At 34.7% G+C, this 16,244-nt stretch overlaps 1 protein-coding gene across 1 annotated transcript; it reads left to right on the top strand.

The window, feature by feature from the left end:
* The first annotated feature begins 11,412 nt into the window (after nt 1-11,412).
* LOC127078918 (uncharacterized) lies at nt 11,413-12,705 on the top strand. The gene is made up of 3 exons (XM_051019332.1): nt 11,413-11,608; nt 11,706-11,751; nt 12,279-12,705. The coding sequence occupies exons 1-3, from the start codon at nt 11,471-11,473 to the stop codon at nt 12,350-12,352; spliced, it is 258 nt and encodes an 85-aa protein (XP_050875289.1). The 5' UTR covers nt 11,413-11,470; the 3' UTR covers nt 12,353-12,705.
* The last annotated feature ends 3,539 nt before the right edge of the window (nt 12,706-16,244 follow it).

Genomic DNA, 16,244 nt, shown 5'->3' with positions numbered 1-16,244 from the left:
CAAACCCTACAACAATCAACATCAACAATAATTGTCTCTTTGGACCAAACACACACATTCTCTTTGACATCCATACATTATTTGGGTTAATCACCTCATGGTAAAACACTCAGCTCTGAACCAATACCCTTTCATGCATTTCCATGTGGAGCTCCATGCTCTGGAAAACCTTTCATGCATTTCCCTGTGGAGCTTCATGCTCTGGAAAACCCTTTCATGCATTGACCTATGGAGCTTCATGCTCTAGAAAACCTTTTCATGCATTGCCTTGTGGAGCATTGTGTTATGGAGAACCCTTTTCTTTTACTTTTCTATGTGGAGCTTTGTGCTCTAGAAACCTTCACGTATTGCTCTGTGGAGCCTGATACTCTGGCAACTCTCATGCATTGCCCTGTGGATCCATGTGCTCTGGAAATTCTCATGCATTTCCTAGTGGAGCCTTGTGCACTAGAAACCCTCATGCACTGCCCTATAGAGCTCCATGCTCTAGCAACCCCCTTTCTTGTAGGTATTGATCTCCTGGATCTAGACAAAAACCTACAACTCTACATTGGCCACACCATTTATTGGTTAACACCACACACTTTTTGGTTCATACACACTTACCTATGGTTTCAAATAACACAATAATGGTTTAAGCAGTACTTTCACTACACCTTAATAACACTTTCCTCATCCAAATAACTATTTTTCAATTCAAGCAACTTTCTCCCTTTTTTCTTCATTTCAATCAATCTCTTTTTAATTCAAGTTAAGTAACTTTTTCTATTTCTTTTATCACATAAACTTTTTTTCAAAACAATTTTCTCTTCTTTTCATAAAAGAACTATTATAATCCATTCCTTAGCAGTCAGACTAAAAAGCTTAGAGCACCCGAACGAGGATCAGGATCAGCTAACGTCTACACACTTCTAGGATACGATTATAACGGTTTCCCTAAAATCAACCAACAAATATGTATTTTCTACCACAAACTACGGATCTCTATTTTTCTCATTACACTATGAGAATATGTAGGCATAAGGGTTCGAATCCTTGACGGGCGCACTAATTAATAAACTTATTTTTTCTTTTTGCAAGTAACCTTTTGATAGCAACACCTATCCATATAAAGAACAATCAAAATGGTTCCGGTTGATTACAACAGATGTGAGGGGGTGCTAATACTTTCCCCTTGCATAACCGACTTCCTTACCCGTTTTCTCTTCTCCTTGGGTTTTATCATTATTTTCCCTTTCCTTCAAGAATAAATAAAGTTCGGTGACAACTTTGTTCTATCTTGGAGCATGTGATGTGTTCAGGTATTTTTCGCAACACGACAGTTGGAGACCCTGTCGGGGACTCCATAAGCAAGTAGAGCTTAGTTTTGTTTGTTTCCTTGTTTGTTTAGGTGTTTATATTTACTGTTTACTAGCTTTATCTTTATGTTATTTATTGTATTATTTATTGCTTTAAATATTTATTATATGCTGCATATTTGTTATATTCTTTGTTGTGGGTTGGGCTTTGTGATTCGAGAGAAGCTCTATACTCAGTATACACACAGGATAGAATCGTGGATAGTCGTATTGACTTACGTTTCACGCGTTAGGTTGACACGAGATCCACACCCAGACTAGGTTCACTTGGAAGAACCATTATCTTGCAAGCATTTTCTATGGCAAGGTATTTTTATTTGGATCCATAACTTTGGGAGGCCTTTTAGGGATCACCTTTGAATACTAGAACTTACCCGGGGATATGGGTTTTTTTTGCAGGAAACCATAGACTCTACATTCCTTGAAAATCATAAATGCGTCGAACCTTTGAACCTACATTGAGAATCGTATACAGGCTATTCGGAATATGTTGATCATTTAACCTACTTTGTTGCATACCAGGCATATACAAGCTTTGATACAAGGCTGACAACCAGACTTTCTAATACTCAAAGAAAAGTCAATTATCAATTGAAATACTTCTGTAACCAGGCTTCTGCATTTTGGAAAGTTAATTATTTCATGTTGATTGAGATATTTTATATGTGTTAAGATTATGTTTAAATTTTAAATTCAGGGGGGAGCTTGCAAACCTAACTCTGAAACTCTAAGCTGAAAAATAATTTCAATAATATAAAATTGAGAGGGAGCTTACAGACCTCACTCTGGTGTTTTTATGTGATTTAACCAAGTAAAAATTGATCATCAAAATACATGGTTTTGTCACCATAAAAAATGGGAGATTGTAAGAACAATATTTGGTTCTGCATATGGCTTTTAGTTCTGATGATAATAATATATTATTTCTTAGAGAACAATTTTGTACCCTAATAGTTTTGTCTAGTGTGTAGCTTTTTCTAACAGGTTTTGATTCTGAAGATTTTGTGTGTGACGTCATCAGATTCTGGACTCAACATATTTTGACTCTAAAGAGATACAAAAAGTGCACTTTACAAGATTATGTTAAGTTCTGGAATGCTCTTAAACGATGTTCTGATGAACATTTGTGCTAAATCTTCTAACTATGACTCGGATAGAAGAGCCTCTGAAGATTTGTCAAGCTCTTAAGATTTTGCGTTCTCAAGTTTTGAAGACTCTGAAGACCAAGCTCTAAAGACTCTAAAGATCGGGTTCTGAGAAACTGTGTCAAGAGTCTAAAGACCAAGGTTTTAAAGTTTCTCCCAACCAGACTCTTGATCCTTCTAAACATGCTTCAATAATATTTATTCAGAAGCCTATGAAAATTAGAAGATAAGATCAAAAGGTTTTATGTAAGAAAATTAGTATACAATACAAGATCAAATATCCCCTCACTGCGCTAATTTTGTAGTCTAAGAAATGTACTATTGTACTATTTTGCCTCCCATTTTGCAAGTCGTTATGCAAGGATGCAACTGCAACTTGGTATTCCAAATCTACACTCTAGTGGATCTTTTCATTGCCTATATAAAGAATACTTTGGAGAATGAATAGGTTGTTAATTCATTATGTTATACAAGTCATCATCTACATGAACAATATATTGTGTATAGAGAGAAGAAAGTGCACATAGAGCTTTTATTCGTTATTGTGTGATAAATTCATTGTACTTAAATTTGTGTAATCATCTTTCTTAGAAGAAATCTTGTAAACACATTTATTGTAATCTCATTGATTGAGTTTGTATTCTTTGAGTGACTAGGGTATAGTCATAATTACTCAAGAAGACATTGACATGTAATCTTTGTGTGTTTGTAGTCAGTTTGGTTATAGTTGATTAAATCCTTGTTGATAGGGCAAACTCACCCTGGCGGGTGGACTAGAGGTAGCTTAGTTAACAACGAACCAGGATAAAAATAATTGTTTCATTTATTTTTGTTCTTTGTTTATTGTTGGGTTGGGTTGGGTTGAAAAAACTTTCTTTTTTAGAAACTAAATTCAAACTCCAATTTCTTGTGTTTCTTGCCACCTTCACAAACATTCAAGATTGTACTTCTTTTTCTTTTTCTGCTTGGCAAATCATGAAATATAATTCCAAAATATTTACCAAGTTGTAAAATACATGCAAGGTGGTATTTTTCAAATTTCCACTTGACAAATTTGGAACTGCACTTTCGAATTTGTCACTAAATTATTAAATTAAAAAAATCATTATATGAATGAATTCAAAGATACACCTTTGTGTGGTGAGAAAACCGTTAAATTGTAGTTGCTCAAACCTTCGGACAAGGAAGAGATAATACAAGGTAAAAGCCCAGATAATATCACTCTTGCACATCCTGTACAACCTATACAGACTCTAACTGTTAATTCAAGTGGAAATGTTTGTGAATAGGAATTAGTTTATTCATAGATTAAGGGTTTATTCTTAGAATAAGGAAAACAAATCAGAAATTGATTTGTTCTCATTAAATGTAATTAATTAGTGTAATTACTTGTATAATCCTGTAACCTCTATATATACCAGAAATAATAATAACAAGAGATATCTAATCCAGACATGGTATATGTTCACATGGTCAAAGATAAATGGAAGACTGTTACGAAAGGGAGCAGGGATAGGGGGAAAACACATGTGCAAACAGGAAGCATAAATTGTGAAAATGGCTTTGAGACACTAGGGGTGGGAAAAGCATAATATTTCACGAGGATGTCCCATGATCCTAGCTTGGAATGTGAGGGGGCTCAAAAATTCGGGGAAGGTGAAAGAGATAAGCTCCCGTCTCTTAGGCCTAAACCCCAATATTGCTATATTGATTGAAACTAGGGTGAAGGAAAACGAAGCTGTGAAGACTAGGTCCAAATTGAAGTTGCATGGAAATTACTTCGATAATTATGAAAAACATGCTAATGGAAGAATCTGGGTCTACTGGAATCACAACAAGATTAAGGTTCAAGTGGTGAAGACAACATATCAAATGGTTCATTGTAGTGCTTCTGACTGTAATGGAAAGTGGTTATATTGGATTACAACGATCTATGCGTAAAACCAACTGAATAACAGGAAAGTATTATGGAATCATCTTGCAGCAATTTGTTGAATAAACTTAATGTTAGAATTAATGGGTTTTTAATAATAAGTTAATAGAGAGAATTGGAAGGTCAAGAGACAGTGGGAAAATTAAGAGTATTTACTATTTATCTTAATTAGTAGAATAGCTAAAGTTTTCTGTATGTATAAAAGTCCAAAATTGCACTCTAATAAAACACAGAAGTTTACAAACAAAATCGTTTCTTCTGACAAATTGGCATCAGAGCTAATGGCAAATATGATGAATCAAATGCCGTTACCACGACTAACGAAGTTGAATTACGAAAACTGGAGTATCCAGATGAAAGCTCTTCTCGGATCTCTAGACGCGTGGGAGGTGAACAAAGATGGGTTTGAAGAACCAACAGATGTTGAGGGATATACGGCAGCTCAAAACAAGGCGTTGAAAGAGACGCGATCGAAGGATAAAACGGCACTTTACATGTTGTTTAGGGCTGTTGATGAATCAAGCTTCGAAAAGATTGTCGGTTCGACTACGTCGAAAGAAGCGTGGGACACACTGGAGAAAGTGTTCAAAGGAGCAGATCGAGTAAAGCAAGTTCGACTCCAAACACTTCGTGGCGAATTGGAGAGGATGCAGATGAAGGAGTCAGAAAATGTATCTGACTACATCACGCGTGTACAAAAAGTGGTGAACCAACTCAGCAGAAATGGCGAAACAGTAACTGATGAACGAGTTGTCGAAAAGATTTTGAGATCTTTAACAGATAAGTTTGAGAATATTGTGTGTGCAATAGAAGAGTCGAAGGACCTTTCGACGCTCGTAGTCGAAGAGCTCGCAGGTTCCCTCGAAGCACACGAACAACGTAAGATGAAAAAGAAGGAAGAAGGAGTAGAGGACGCAAATCAAACCAAGGAGCAAATCAAAGACGAAAAGGTACTCTTTTCTCAAAATTTTCGAGGAAGAGGACGTGGTCGTGGAGGACGTGACAATGGTCGAAGTGGTAGAGGCAGCAACTTCGACAGAGGACAGTCGATCCAGCAAAATTGGCGTGGCAGAGGACGTGGTCAAAGAGGTGGTAGGTCGAACCATTCCAACTTTGAATGCTACAAGTGTGGGAAGTATGGCCATTATGCGAAGGATTGTAACTCATTCAAATGCTATAACTGTGATAAAGTGGGACATCTTACAAAAGATTGTCGAATCGAAAAGAAGGTAGAAGAAACAACCAATCTAACCTTGGAAGCTGAAGCAAATGAAGGTTTTCTCTTGATGGCTCAAAATGAGATCAACACAAATGACAATGTTTGGTACCTTGACTCAGGAGCAAGTAACCATATGTGTGGTCACAAACACCTGTTTAAACAAATGAGAAAGATTGAAGATGGCAATGTGTCTTTCGGAGATGCATCGAAAGTGAAGGTCGAAGGCAAAGGAACGATTCGTTACCTGCAGGAAGATGGGTTGATTGGATCAATTCAAGATGTTTATTATGTACCAAACCTTAAGACCAACATCTTGAGTTTGGGACAACTTACAGAAAAAGGTTATTCGATACTGATGAAAGAACGGATACTGTATTTGAAGGACAAGCTGGGACATCTGATTGCTCGTGTCGAAATGGAGAGAAATCGAATGTACAAACTGAATCTGATAAACGTTCGAGAAAAATGTTTACAAGTAAATGTCGAAGACAAAGCGTCACTATGGCATCTACGCTTTGGTCATCTACATCATGCTGGTTTAAGAAGGTTGGCGAAAAAGAACATGGTTCATGGACTACCAGATATGGATTATGAAGGAAAGTTTTGTGAAGAATGTGTACTTAGCAAACAAACAAGAACTTCATTTCAAAAGAAGGCAGAATATCAAGCTAAGCATATCCTTGATTTGATTCACACTGACATATGTGGGCCAATCACGCCAGAATCCTTTAGTAGTAAAAGGTACTTTATTTCCTTTATCGACGATTACTCACGGAAGACATGGGTTTATTTCTTGAAAGAAAAGTCTGAAGCATTCGAGGTGTTCAAAAGGTTCAAAATAAAGGTGGAGAAGGAAACCGACAGACACATTAAAGCAGTTCGATCTGATAGAGGTGGTGAGTATACTTCGACAGCTTTTATGAAGTATTGTGAAGAACAGGGTATAAGGAGATTTCTAACTGCAACATACTCACCTCAACAAAATGGGGTGGCTGAAAGGAAGAATCGAACAGTCCTTGACATGGTTCGTTCAATGCTTAAAAGCAAGAACATGCCAAAGGAATTTTGGGCAGAAGTTGTACAATGTGTCATTTATGTTCAAAATCGTTGTCCACATTCGAAGTTAGAAGATCAAACACCACAAGAAGCGTGGAGCGGACAAAAGCCAACAGTCTCTCATCTCAAAGTATTTGGAAGTGTTGCTTATGCACACGTACCAGATCAACGAAGAACGAAACTTGAAGACAAAAGTCAGAAATACATACTCATTGGGTATGATGAGAAAACAAAAGGGTACAAGCTATTTGATCCCATAAGAAAGAAGGTGATAGTGAGTAGAGACGTTCGAATAAACGAAGCAAGTAAGTGGGACTGGAACAGTTCGACAGAAGCTGTTGTCGAAGTTGAAGAATCATCTGTCGCTGTACCATCAAACATTTCGATAAAACTTGAAGATTCTGACGATGAAGATGAACCTACACAACCCAGAATGCGAAGTTTGCAAGATTTGTATGATTCGACAAGTGAAGTGCACCTTGTATGTCTCTTGGCAGATGCTGAAAACATCAGTTTTGAAGAAGCAGTACGAGACAAGAAGTGGAAAAGTGCCATGGACGAAGAGATGAGGGCGATTATCCACAACAACACTTGGGAGCTAATTGAATTGCCAAAAGGTAGTCAACCCATTGGTGTAAAGTGGGTATTCAAGAAAAAGATGAACGCTCAAGGAGAAATAGAACGATACAAAGCGAGACTTGTTGCGAAGGGATACAAACAGAAAGCAGGAGTTGATTATGACGAAGTATTTGCACCTGTTGCAAGAATGGAGACAATTCGATTACTCATATCTCAAGCTGCTCAATTCAAATGGCCAATATTTCAAATGGATGTCAAAACAGCTTTTCTGAATGGTGTACTAGAAGAAGAAGTCTATGTCGAACAACCACTCGGGTACATGAAAGCTGGAGAAGAGAAGAAGGTACTGAAATTGAAGAAAGCGCTATATGGGCTGAAGCAAGCACCGCGGGCATGGAACACACGTATCGACACATATTTCAAGGAGAATGGGTTCGAGCAATGTCCGTACGAACATGCCCTCTATGTGAAGAAAAATGGAAGGAATGTATTACTTGTTGCTCTCTATGTTGATGATCTTATTTTTCTGGGCAGTAATGATCAGATGATAGAAGAATTCAAAAGCACAATGACACATGAATTCGAGATGACAGATTTAGGCCTGATGAGATTCTTTCTTGGTCTGGAAGTTCGACAAGAAGAAACAGGAATCTTCATCTCACAAGAAAAATATGCAAAAGAAATCTTGAAAAAATATAAGATGGAAAGCTGTAATCCGGCTTCGACGCCAATGGAACCAGGAACAAAATTGTCGAAATTTGATGGAGGAGAACGTGTCGAAGCAGGCAAATATCGAAGTTTGGTAGGAAGTCTTCGCTATCTCACATGTACAAGACCAGATATCTCATTAAGTGTAGGCATTGTAAGTCGATTCATGGAGGAGCCAGTTTACACACATTGGAAGGCATTGAAGCGAATTCTGAGGTACATCCAAGGAACAGTGTCACTTGGGATGTTTTACTCGAATTCAGAGAAATACAAGTTGGTTGGTTACTCCGACAGTGATTGGTGCGGAGACATAGACGATCGAAAAAGCACTTCTGGATATGTGTTTTTCATGGGAAATACTGCATTCACTTGGCTTTCTAAAAAGCAGCCAATAGTAACACTTTCGACATGTGAAGCAGAATATGTAGCAGCATCCTGGTGTGTTTGTCATGCAATATGGCTCAGAAGATTGATGAGTAAAATGGAGATAGAACAGAAAGATGCTACAATAATACAAGTTGACAACAGGTCAGCAATTGAGTTAGCAAAGAATCCAGTAAACCATGAAAGGAGCAAACACATTGACGTTCGTTTTCACTTTATTCGAGAACACGTGAAGGAAGGAAGTGTCGAATTGAAGCATGTAGCAAGTAAGGACCAAGCAGCAAACATTTTCACAAAACCACTATCAAAAGAAATCTTCGACAGAGGCAAGAAATTGATAGGGATGATGAATAGAAGAAACATTTAAGTTTACAGAGGAGTTTTGTTGAATAAACTTAATGTTAGAATTAATGGGTTTTTAATAATAAGTTAATAGAGAGAATTGGAAGGTCAAGAGACAGTGGGAAAATTAAGAGTATTTACTATTTATCTTAATTAGTAGAATAGCTAAAGTTTTCTGTATGTATAAAAGTCCAAAATTGCACTCTAATAAAACACAGAAGTTTACAAACAAAATCGTTTCTTCTGACACAATTCACATGCACCAAAAAGGATTGTGGTTCTTGATTGGTGACTTCAATAATGTGTTGAAATACAATGATAGGGTAGGAGGTAGAAATATGACTGAGGTAGAATTCAAAGATTGCGCAAATTAATGGATGTATCAGGTCTACACGAAATGAAAGTAAAGGCCAACACTTTACATGGTCAAACAACCAAAGTGAAGGTGCCATCTATTCTAGGATAGACAGAGTAATTGGGAATGTGGACTGGCTGCAAAAACACCTGGATTACACCCTCACTATTATGCAACCTAGTGTTTCAGACCATGCACCTTTGTGCCTAAAGCCAAACATGAATGATGAGAGCAAAAGAAAGAACCACTTCAGATTTACTAACAGCATTGTACACATGGGAGATTTTGATACTAGAGTGAGCAACAGTTGGAGTGAACCTATCTTTGGAAGGTCGATGGCTGTGATATGGAAAAAGCTAAAGCGGTTGCAACCTGTCATAAGGACTATACCAAAACCTCTGGCTGATATGCGCATGAAAATTGAACAGGCGATGACGGATTTGCAGCGGGCACAATTGGAGCTTGAGGGAGACAGGATGAATGCTTCTAAAATTAGTATGGCACGCATGTCTAGTGATGAGTTGGTCGCGAGGCAAGAATTTGAGGAGAAAGTTCTAAGGCAAAGGTCAAAAGTGAATTGGATTATATTGGAACTCCAAGGTGCATGGTCCAAATGAATATCCAAAAGGCCTATGACATAATCAATTGGAAGGCTATGGAAAAAGTCCTTACTGAAATAGGATTTCCTATGAAATTTATGGAGTGGGTGATGCTTATAGTGACTACTGTGTCGTGCCGTTTTAACATCAATGGCAGATACACACACATAATGGAAGTTTTAAAACTAGCGGCAACAGAGAGTATTTATGAAGTTTGGAAATTTAGGAATGACACGTGTTTTGGAAGTGATGTACATAATACACAGAAAATTGAAGAAAAATTATAGATGTGATAACATATATATGGGGTGGACAAATAGAAAGTTACATCATTACTTTGCGAGACTAATGTTGTAACTTCTGTTTTGGGGTGATTTGTCTCAGTTGATATTTTGAGCTGGATCCAAGTGTTCGCTTTTGTTATGATTGCTTTTGAATTAATCAAAATTTTCCACTAATTCAAAAAAAAAATACACCTTTGAACTATTTAAAAAAAAATATGAATGTGTTTCTTTAGAACACTTTTTTTGTATAAAGTAAATGCAGATGCACTTCCAAAATTAAAAAAAAAATTGTTTTTTTATAGAATTTTCTTAATCTCTATGAGTAGTACCCGTCCCGCCTTAAACCCATAAAAAAAGGGATGGGACGGGACGGACAAGCCCGTTAAATAAAATTGTGCTTAAAAATCTACCCGATCCCGTTAAGGTGGCGTGTTGGCGGGCTTGTCCGCCTATTTATTTATTTTTCATTTTTTTAATAGACTAATATATTTATTTTTATATTTTAATTATATTTTTTAAAATGATTTTTTTATCAAATTTTACTTAAAAAACATTGTATATGATCACGAATAAATGTATAAAATTTTACACTGTCAGAGTAAAAAATTTTACACCGTCGATTCATCACCATCATCCGTTTGTATTACTTTATACATTTTTAAAATAAAAGTCAAGCTTCTTTTAATATCCGACGTCTATAATTAACTGGCGGTGTAAAATCCTTTTACACTCTCAGTGTATTTCAATTAAACTCATGTATAAAATAGAATCATCAACAAATATTTCAAAATTATAGTTCAAATATTAATCTTTAATCAATTAAAATAAATATTTTGAGTATTTAATACTTAGATTCCATCTTAAGTTCGTTCCGTCTATTTTTTAACGAAGTTAAGGTGAAACGGATTGAATGGATATGTGAACACAAAATCTCAATTCAATCTGCTATCTTTTTTTAATTAGGAGAATTAATTCCCTAAGAGGGTGTTTGTTTCGTGGATACAAATGTTATTCCCGGGAATATGACATTGGAATTCACATATTCCCTTGTTTGTTTCAAGTTTTGATAGTTTATGCCTGAGTACTTTTTATTCCTAGGAATATGTTTTGTTCATAAATTTCTCCATTTTTATTCCCAAGTCAAAGGATGAGAATCTTATATTCCCATGGGAATTAAAATAACCAACCATAACTTCCCACTCTTATGTTATTTTAACATATTTATTTTTATTTTTTTAATTTTTAAAATTTAATTAAATAAAACTTAAAAATATTCCTATGAATTTTATTGATTTTGCCAAACACATTGATGGAAATAAAGTTCCTGGCAATAATATTTCTAAGAATGATATTCCCGAGATTATAATTTTAATCCATCAAACAAACACACCCTAAATTGATAGACCATTCTAGTCTATTTCGATTTTTAAAATATTGATTTAAAAACTTTCACCAAATTTCCAATTAATTGAAAGGGCCGTTGGAACACTTTTCGGATCCAAGTTAAGATGGAGCAACAACCTTTGAGCACGAGCGAAGTGAAACCATTAGCGCCACCGCAACCACTTCACACGACCGATCTAGACGACGATGATGAGAACGTCAAGCAGCTCGACGAATGTTCTTCTCTCTATCTCTTGATGCAGGTTAATCTCATTCTCTCATTCATCTTCCCAAAACCCTAAACCCCTAAAAAAATTATTCATCGATGATTGGCTGATTTTTTCCCCAATTAATTCACAGGATTGCGTTGTTCGATCTAACCGGAATTGGAAAGAATGCCAGAAAGGTTTTGTTTCTATTATCTATCTTTATCTCTATGTCTGAGACTGTGAGTATGAGTTTTCTATTCCTAAATTTTTAGTTGATTTTATGAGAAAGTGTCGTTAAACTCAATTTAATCCCTAGTTTATATGAAAATTCGTCATTTTAGTCCTATTATATGAAAATCTGTTAGTTTAGTTCTAAATTAAAGTGAGCGTGATAGTTTGAGACTAAATTGATGGTTTATTAGTTAGAAATTAGTAGTGTGAGATGGAAAAAAAATACTATCTTTGTGTATGCTCATTGAACCAAAACATTTTTTAAATTAATTTCTTTTATAGATTTCTGAATTCCTTTATATTACACTCTAAAATGTAGCCGATGCCACAATTGTAGTTGCGGTTTCATTGTGGAGACTTCTAAAACTGTTATATTACGGCCACAACTGCAATTTAGAACTTTGTAATGCCATGCTTGTGTTTAAACTAGTCATTATTAGTTTTACATTAAAAGAAACCATTGTGATTTTATGGGATGTTTATCTTTTGACAGAAATACAAGCTTTGAGGGAATGCTCTGAAAACAGAAAGAAAAATAAAGCAGAAGTGAGAATTTATAAGCGATGAAGTATTTGGTTATTTAGTTACGAGGTCCTCTACTTTGCTTCCCAGCTATTGTTCATGGTATCACATTTTTGTACGCATACACTTTCCATTTTTACCCATTAGCATGAATATTTTGGGCTATAATTCAATTGAAAGTTATTGGGATTGGACTTGGGGGAATGGGGAGCTTGTGCAGAGAGCTGTAAATAAACAGTGCTTCCAATAGGAAATGCCGATGATTAGTTTTAAGGTTGGAGTACTTATCTTGTTTGCCTTGCCTTTACTATAATAATCTCAATTGCACAATTCGTGCGGTTTGATGATAATGTGTTGTTTGAATAATTTGTCAAGGAAATGCCGATGATTAGTTTTAAGGTTGGAGTAGTTATCTTGTTTGCCTTGCCTTTACTATAATAATCTCAATTACACAATTCGTGCGGTTTGATGATAATGTGTTGTTTGAATAATTTGTCAAGCACTCAGCAACTTGGCCTCACTTGATCTAGTTTAATATACTTTCAACAGGTGAAATCTGTCTCTTCTTATGTGTGCTAGCAGAAGGGTGATTTGAGTTAGTAATAGCAGTAAAAGTAATATTGAGACTTAATAAAATAGCATTATCTTGACGAATTTTTACCCCAGAAGTCATCTTGCCGAAAAGTTTGAACTCTTTATAATAAATCAGGTAATGGTTTGATTGGACTCACTGATTAGGGGCATTGTTTGCAAATGTGTCTATGATGCAATCAAAATATGTCTTATGCTGTTGTTAGGTATGAAATTTCCCCTAAACAGGTGTGAATAGAGCACTTACAAGCAATGGCCTAGTTATATCCCATGATTTTATGAAACACACAAGCTAAATAGTGGCTAAATAATGTAACTTTTTAGTGTTTACCATGTGGCTAAATAGTGTAATTTTTTAGTACAAAAAAATAAGTGAGAGTTTTGAAGAAAAGCCAATAGTTGCAGTGTCACGCTATGTTTGTTTCAAGGTATATATAATCATAGTAGTATTATTCCTTAGAACTTCTTTACAATAAATCATGTTTCTTTTCTTTTTTTTTGTCAATTAAGACAAGTGGTAACTATTAGAAATTTACACACTCAAATGAGGTCCTAAATTTAAACTCAAGTCAATCTAACAATATGGATATTTGTATGTTGAATTAAGACATTTGGACCCATAGATGTATTTCGATCAATATATTTGTTAAGTAATTTAGTTTTCTGAAAATATTTTAAGATGGTTAAGTAAAAATAAAAATAAATGTGTTAAAATAAAGTGGGAGTAAAAAAGTATACTTGATTATCTCTTATTGTTATATGGGAATGCAAGAATTCTACCGTTTGTCAAGAGAAAAAAAATTAGAAAGATAATTAATGTATGTTTCATGCATTCTAAACTTATTACTCAAGAATGTGTGGTATTGAGGTTCTTACTTTTCGTGATTGTTTGAGGTTTTAACAGATTATGTATTTGTTCTTTTTATTCATAGGAATTTTATACATTTTTTATTTTTTATTTTCATGGCAAAAAGTTATAATATTGTATTAGCATAAAAAAAATTGACATTGATATCTCTGTCATTTTTAATTTTATTTCATCTAATCTTACTATATATTCAACATGATATCATTTTTGTTATATTTAGTTTATTTTTATATTGTTTTTGTATCGTTGAACATTTTTGTCTCATGCAATATTATCTGTCTAGACTTATAGTTGTGCCCCTTTATGATTTAGTGATACTTTTATATCACATAAAATATCTGAAGCTCTCTCATTTCAATCACATAGATTGATACATAAAATATCTGAAGCTCTCTCATTTCAATCACATAGATTGAATGCTATGGTTTATATATCTTTTTCTTATTTATATTATGGACTTAGATATTTAAATCATGTAATTTGTAGTATGATATAATCTTTAATTTTCACTTCTAAGTTAAATGATAGTATGATACGGATTCTAACATTCACTTCTAAGCTAAATGATAGTATAATTTATAGCATGATATGTACTAACCCTTTTTCAAATCAAAGACATCCATTATCTTTTAAAATCTAGACTTTCTATGGAAAATAGTCTTTTAAAATATTAATCCAATGTATCTGGCTAATTTTTCCACATAAAAAGATAATAAAGTGTTATCATTTTTATGGAATTACTATAAATAATTTTGAATGCCCTTATGATGGCTTGTTCACTATGTGATAATCTAAGAAGGGATGACAATGATGGTTTTAATCTCCGACTTGAAGACTGGGAAAGGAATCAACACCCTTTAAGTCGTAAATGATAGGAAAATGTGTGTAAAAAAACATGTATTTTGAATTCACAGGAGCAACCATGATAAGGAGCAATCATGTTAATCAGTTCCTCTTCAAAAGTAGGGTTTCAATATGACGGCTTCCTCGTCACCTGAGGTAGATAAGTTTATGCTTTTACAAAAAGCGGCAACATATTCCTTGGTTGTGTAAAGAGTTTTGAAGTCTTCAACTCTTAAATGTTTCAGGGAGCTGGTCGCCATCAATAATTTAGCTTGTCCTTAGAATGAATAGGTTAAAAATGTATCATTATCACTACTACAATTAAAATTGATATGGTAACTGCCAAATATTTATAGCTCTACGAGTTTATAATGGACTGATTTGTCCAACTGCCTTGCATTATCCACTTTATCTCCACATTTCCACAATTTTCCCATGAGTATACGGTTCTATTACTTAATGATTCTCATCCAACTCCCTAATTATCGTCATCCTAGAAAAGAAAAAGAAAATATAAAGTAAAAAGAAGTTAAATACCTAAATATGGTTAGATAATGGTGGTGAGTTGGAGAACTGAACTTGGAGAGAAACGGAAAAAAGTTGCTCAAAAATGATGAAAAATGTGTATGAAGAGTAAAAATAATGGTTGTTATTCCTTTTTTTAGAAGGCCAAGTAGACATCATTGTCAAGTCGGATTGCATCTGCTTGTAGGTGGTGGGACATCTTCCGACTAGATTAAACACATGCTTCTCACACAAGTGACACTTGAGGTACTTTTCCAGAGTAACAATTGAGAGACAAGTCCTCTAATTTGCACTTGAAAGAGAACTCGTCTTATTTAAGCATTAATTTGCACTTGAAAGTGACACTTGCCCAAAGTAATGCTTGAGAGACCAACCCTTTAAGTTGCAATTGAAAGAGAACATCATCTATCAAACTTAAATCATTTTGTCCTTCTCAAATCTCGTGCTTAAGGAAATATAGACAATGACTTTAAGGGTCATGCTAACAAGTGTTTCAGAAGCACTCTTTAAATATTTTAAATAAATAAAATATTACATTGAATACAAGTCTTTTAAGAAAAACATACATTTTATTCTTTAAAAAAGTCATTTGTTTTCATTTTCAATGTACTTGAACACAATTATTTTCAAACAAAACATGCATTGTTAAACTCTTAACCAGTGCCTCCGAGACATGTTAACATTTTCTTAACCTTAATTGGATTCTAGAAAAGAACAATCCATGACTCAATCGGCTCAATAAGAGTTATAAATAGCAACTTGACGATCGGGCGGACATGACCTTACAAGTCATAGGTCGCCCGATCCGATCCATCACACCTAATATTTTTATAATTATTTTAATGTTAATTTTAATTTATTTAATAAAAGTTTTTAATTTTATGTGTTCTTTCCGCGTCTAGTATTTTTAGACGTGGTAAGATGCATGTCATAACGAGGTTTATGTCATTTTGATTACTTATAGGTCATACATAGGTATGTGAAACACAAGTATTCCATTTTAAATAAAGTATCAGTATCGGGTACATATTGGGGTACCTATGCACCGAAGTCGTACCAAATATATATTTTTTTAATTGGTACACCAACCAATACCACGTACCCAATTTT

The sequence above is a fragment of the Lathyrus oleraceus genome, chromosome 1 (genome assembly GCF_024323335.1).
Source record: "Lathyrus oleraceus cultivar Zhongwan6 chromosome 1, CAAS_Psat_ZW6_1.0, whole genome shotgun sequence".
In the NCBI taxonomy this organism is placed as follows: Eukaryota; Viridiplantae; Streptophyta; class Magnoliopsida; order Fabales; family Fabaceae; genus Lathyrus; species Lathyrus oleraceus.
Note: the sequence above shows the minus strand (reverse complement) of the source record. Positions and strands in the feature narration are given on the sequence as shown.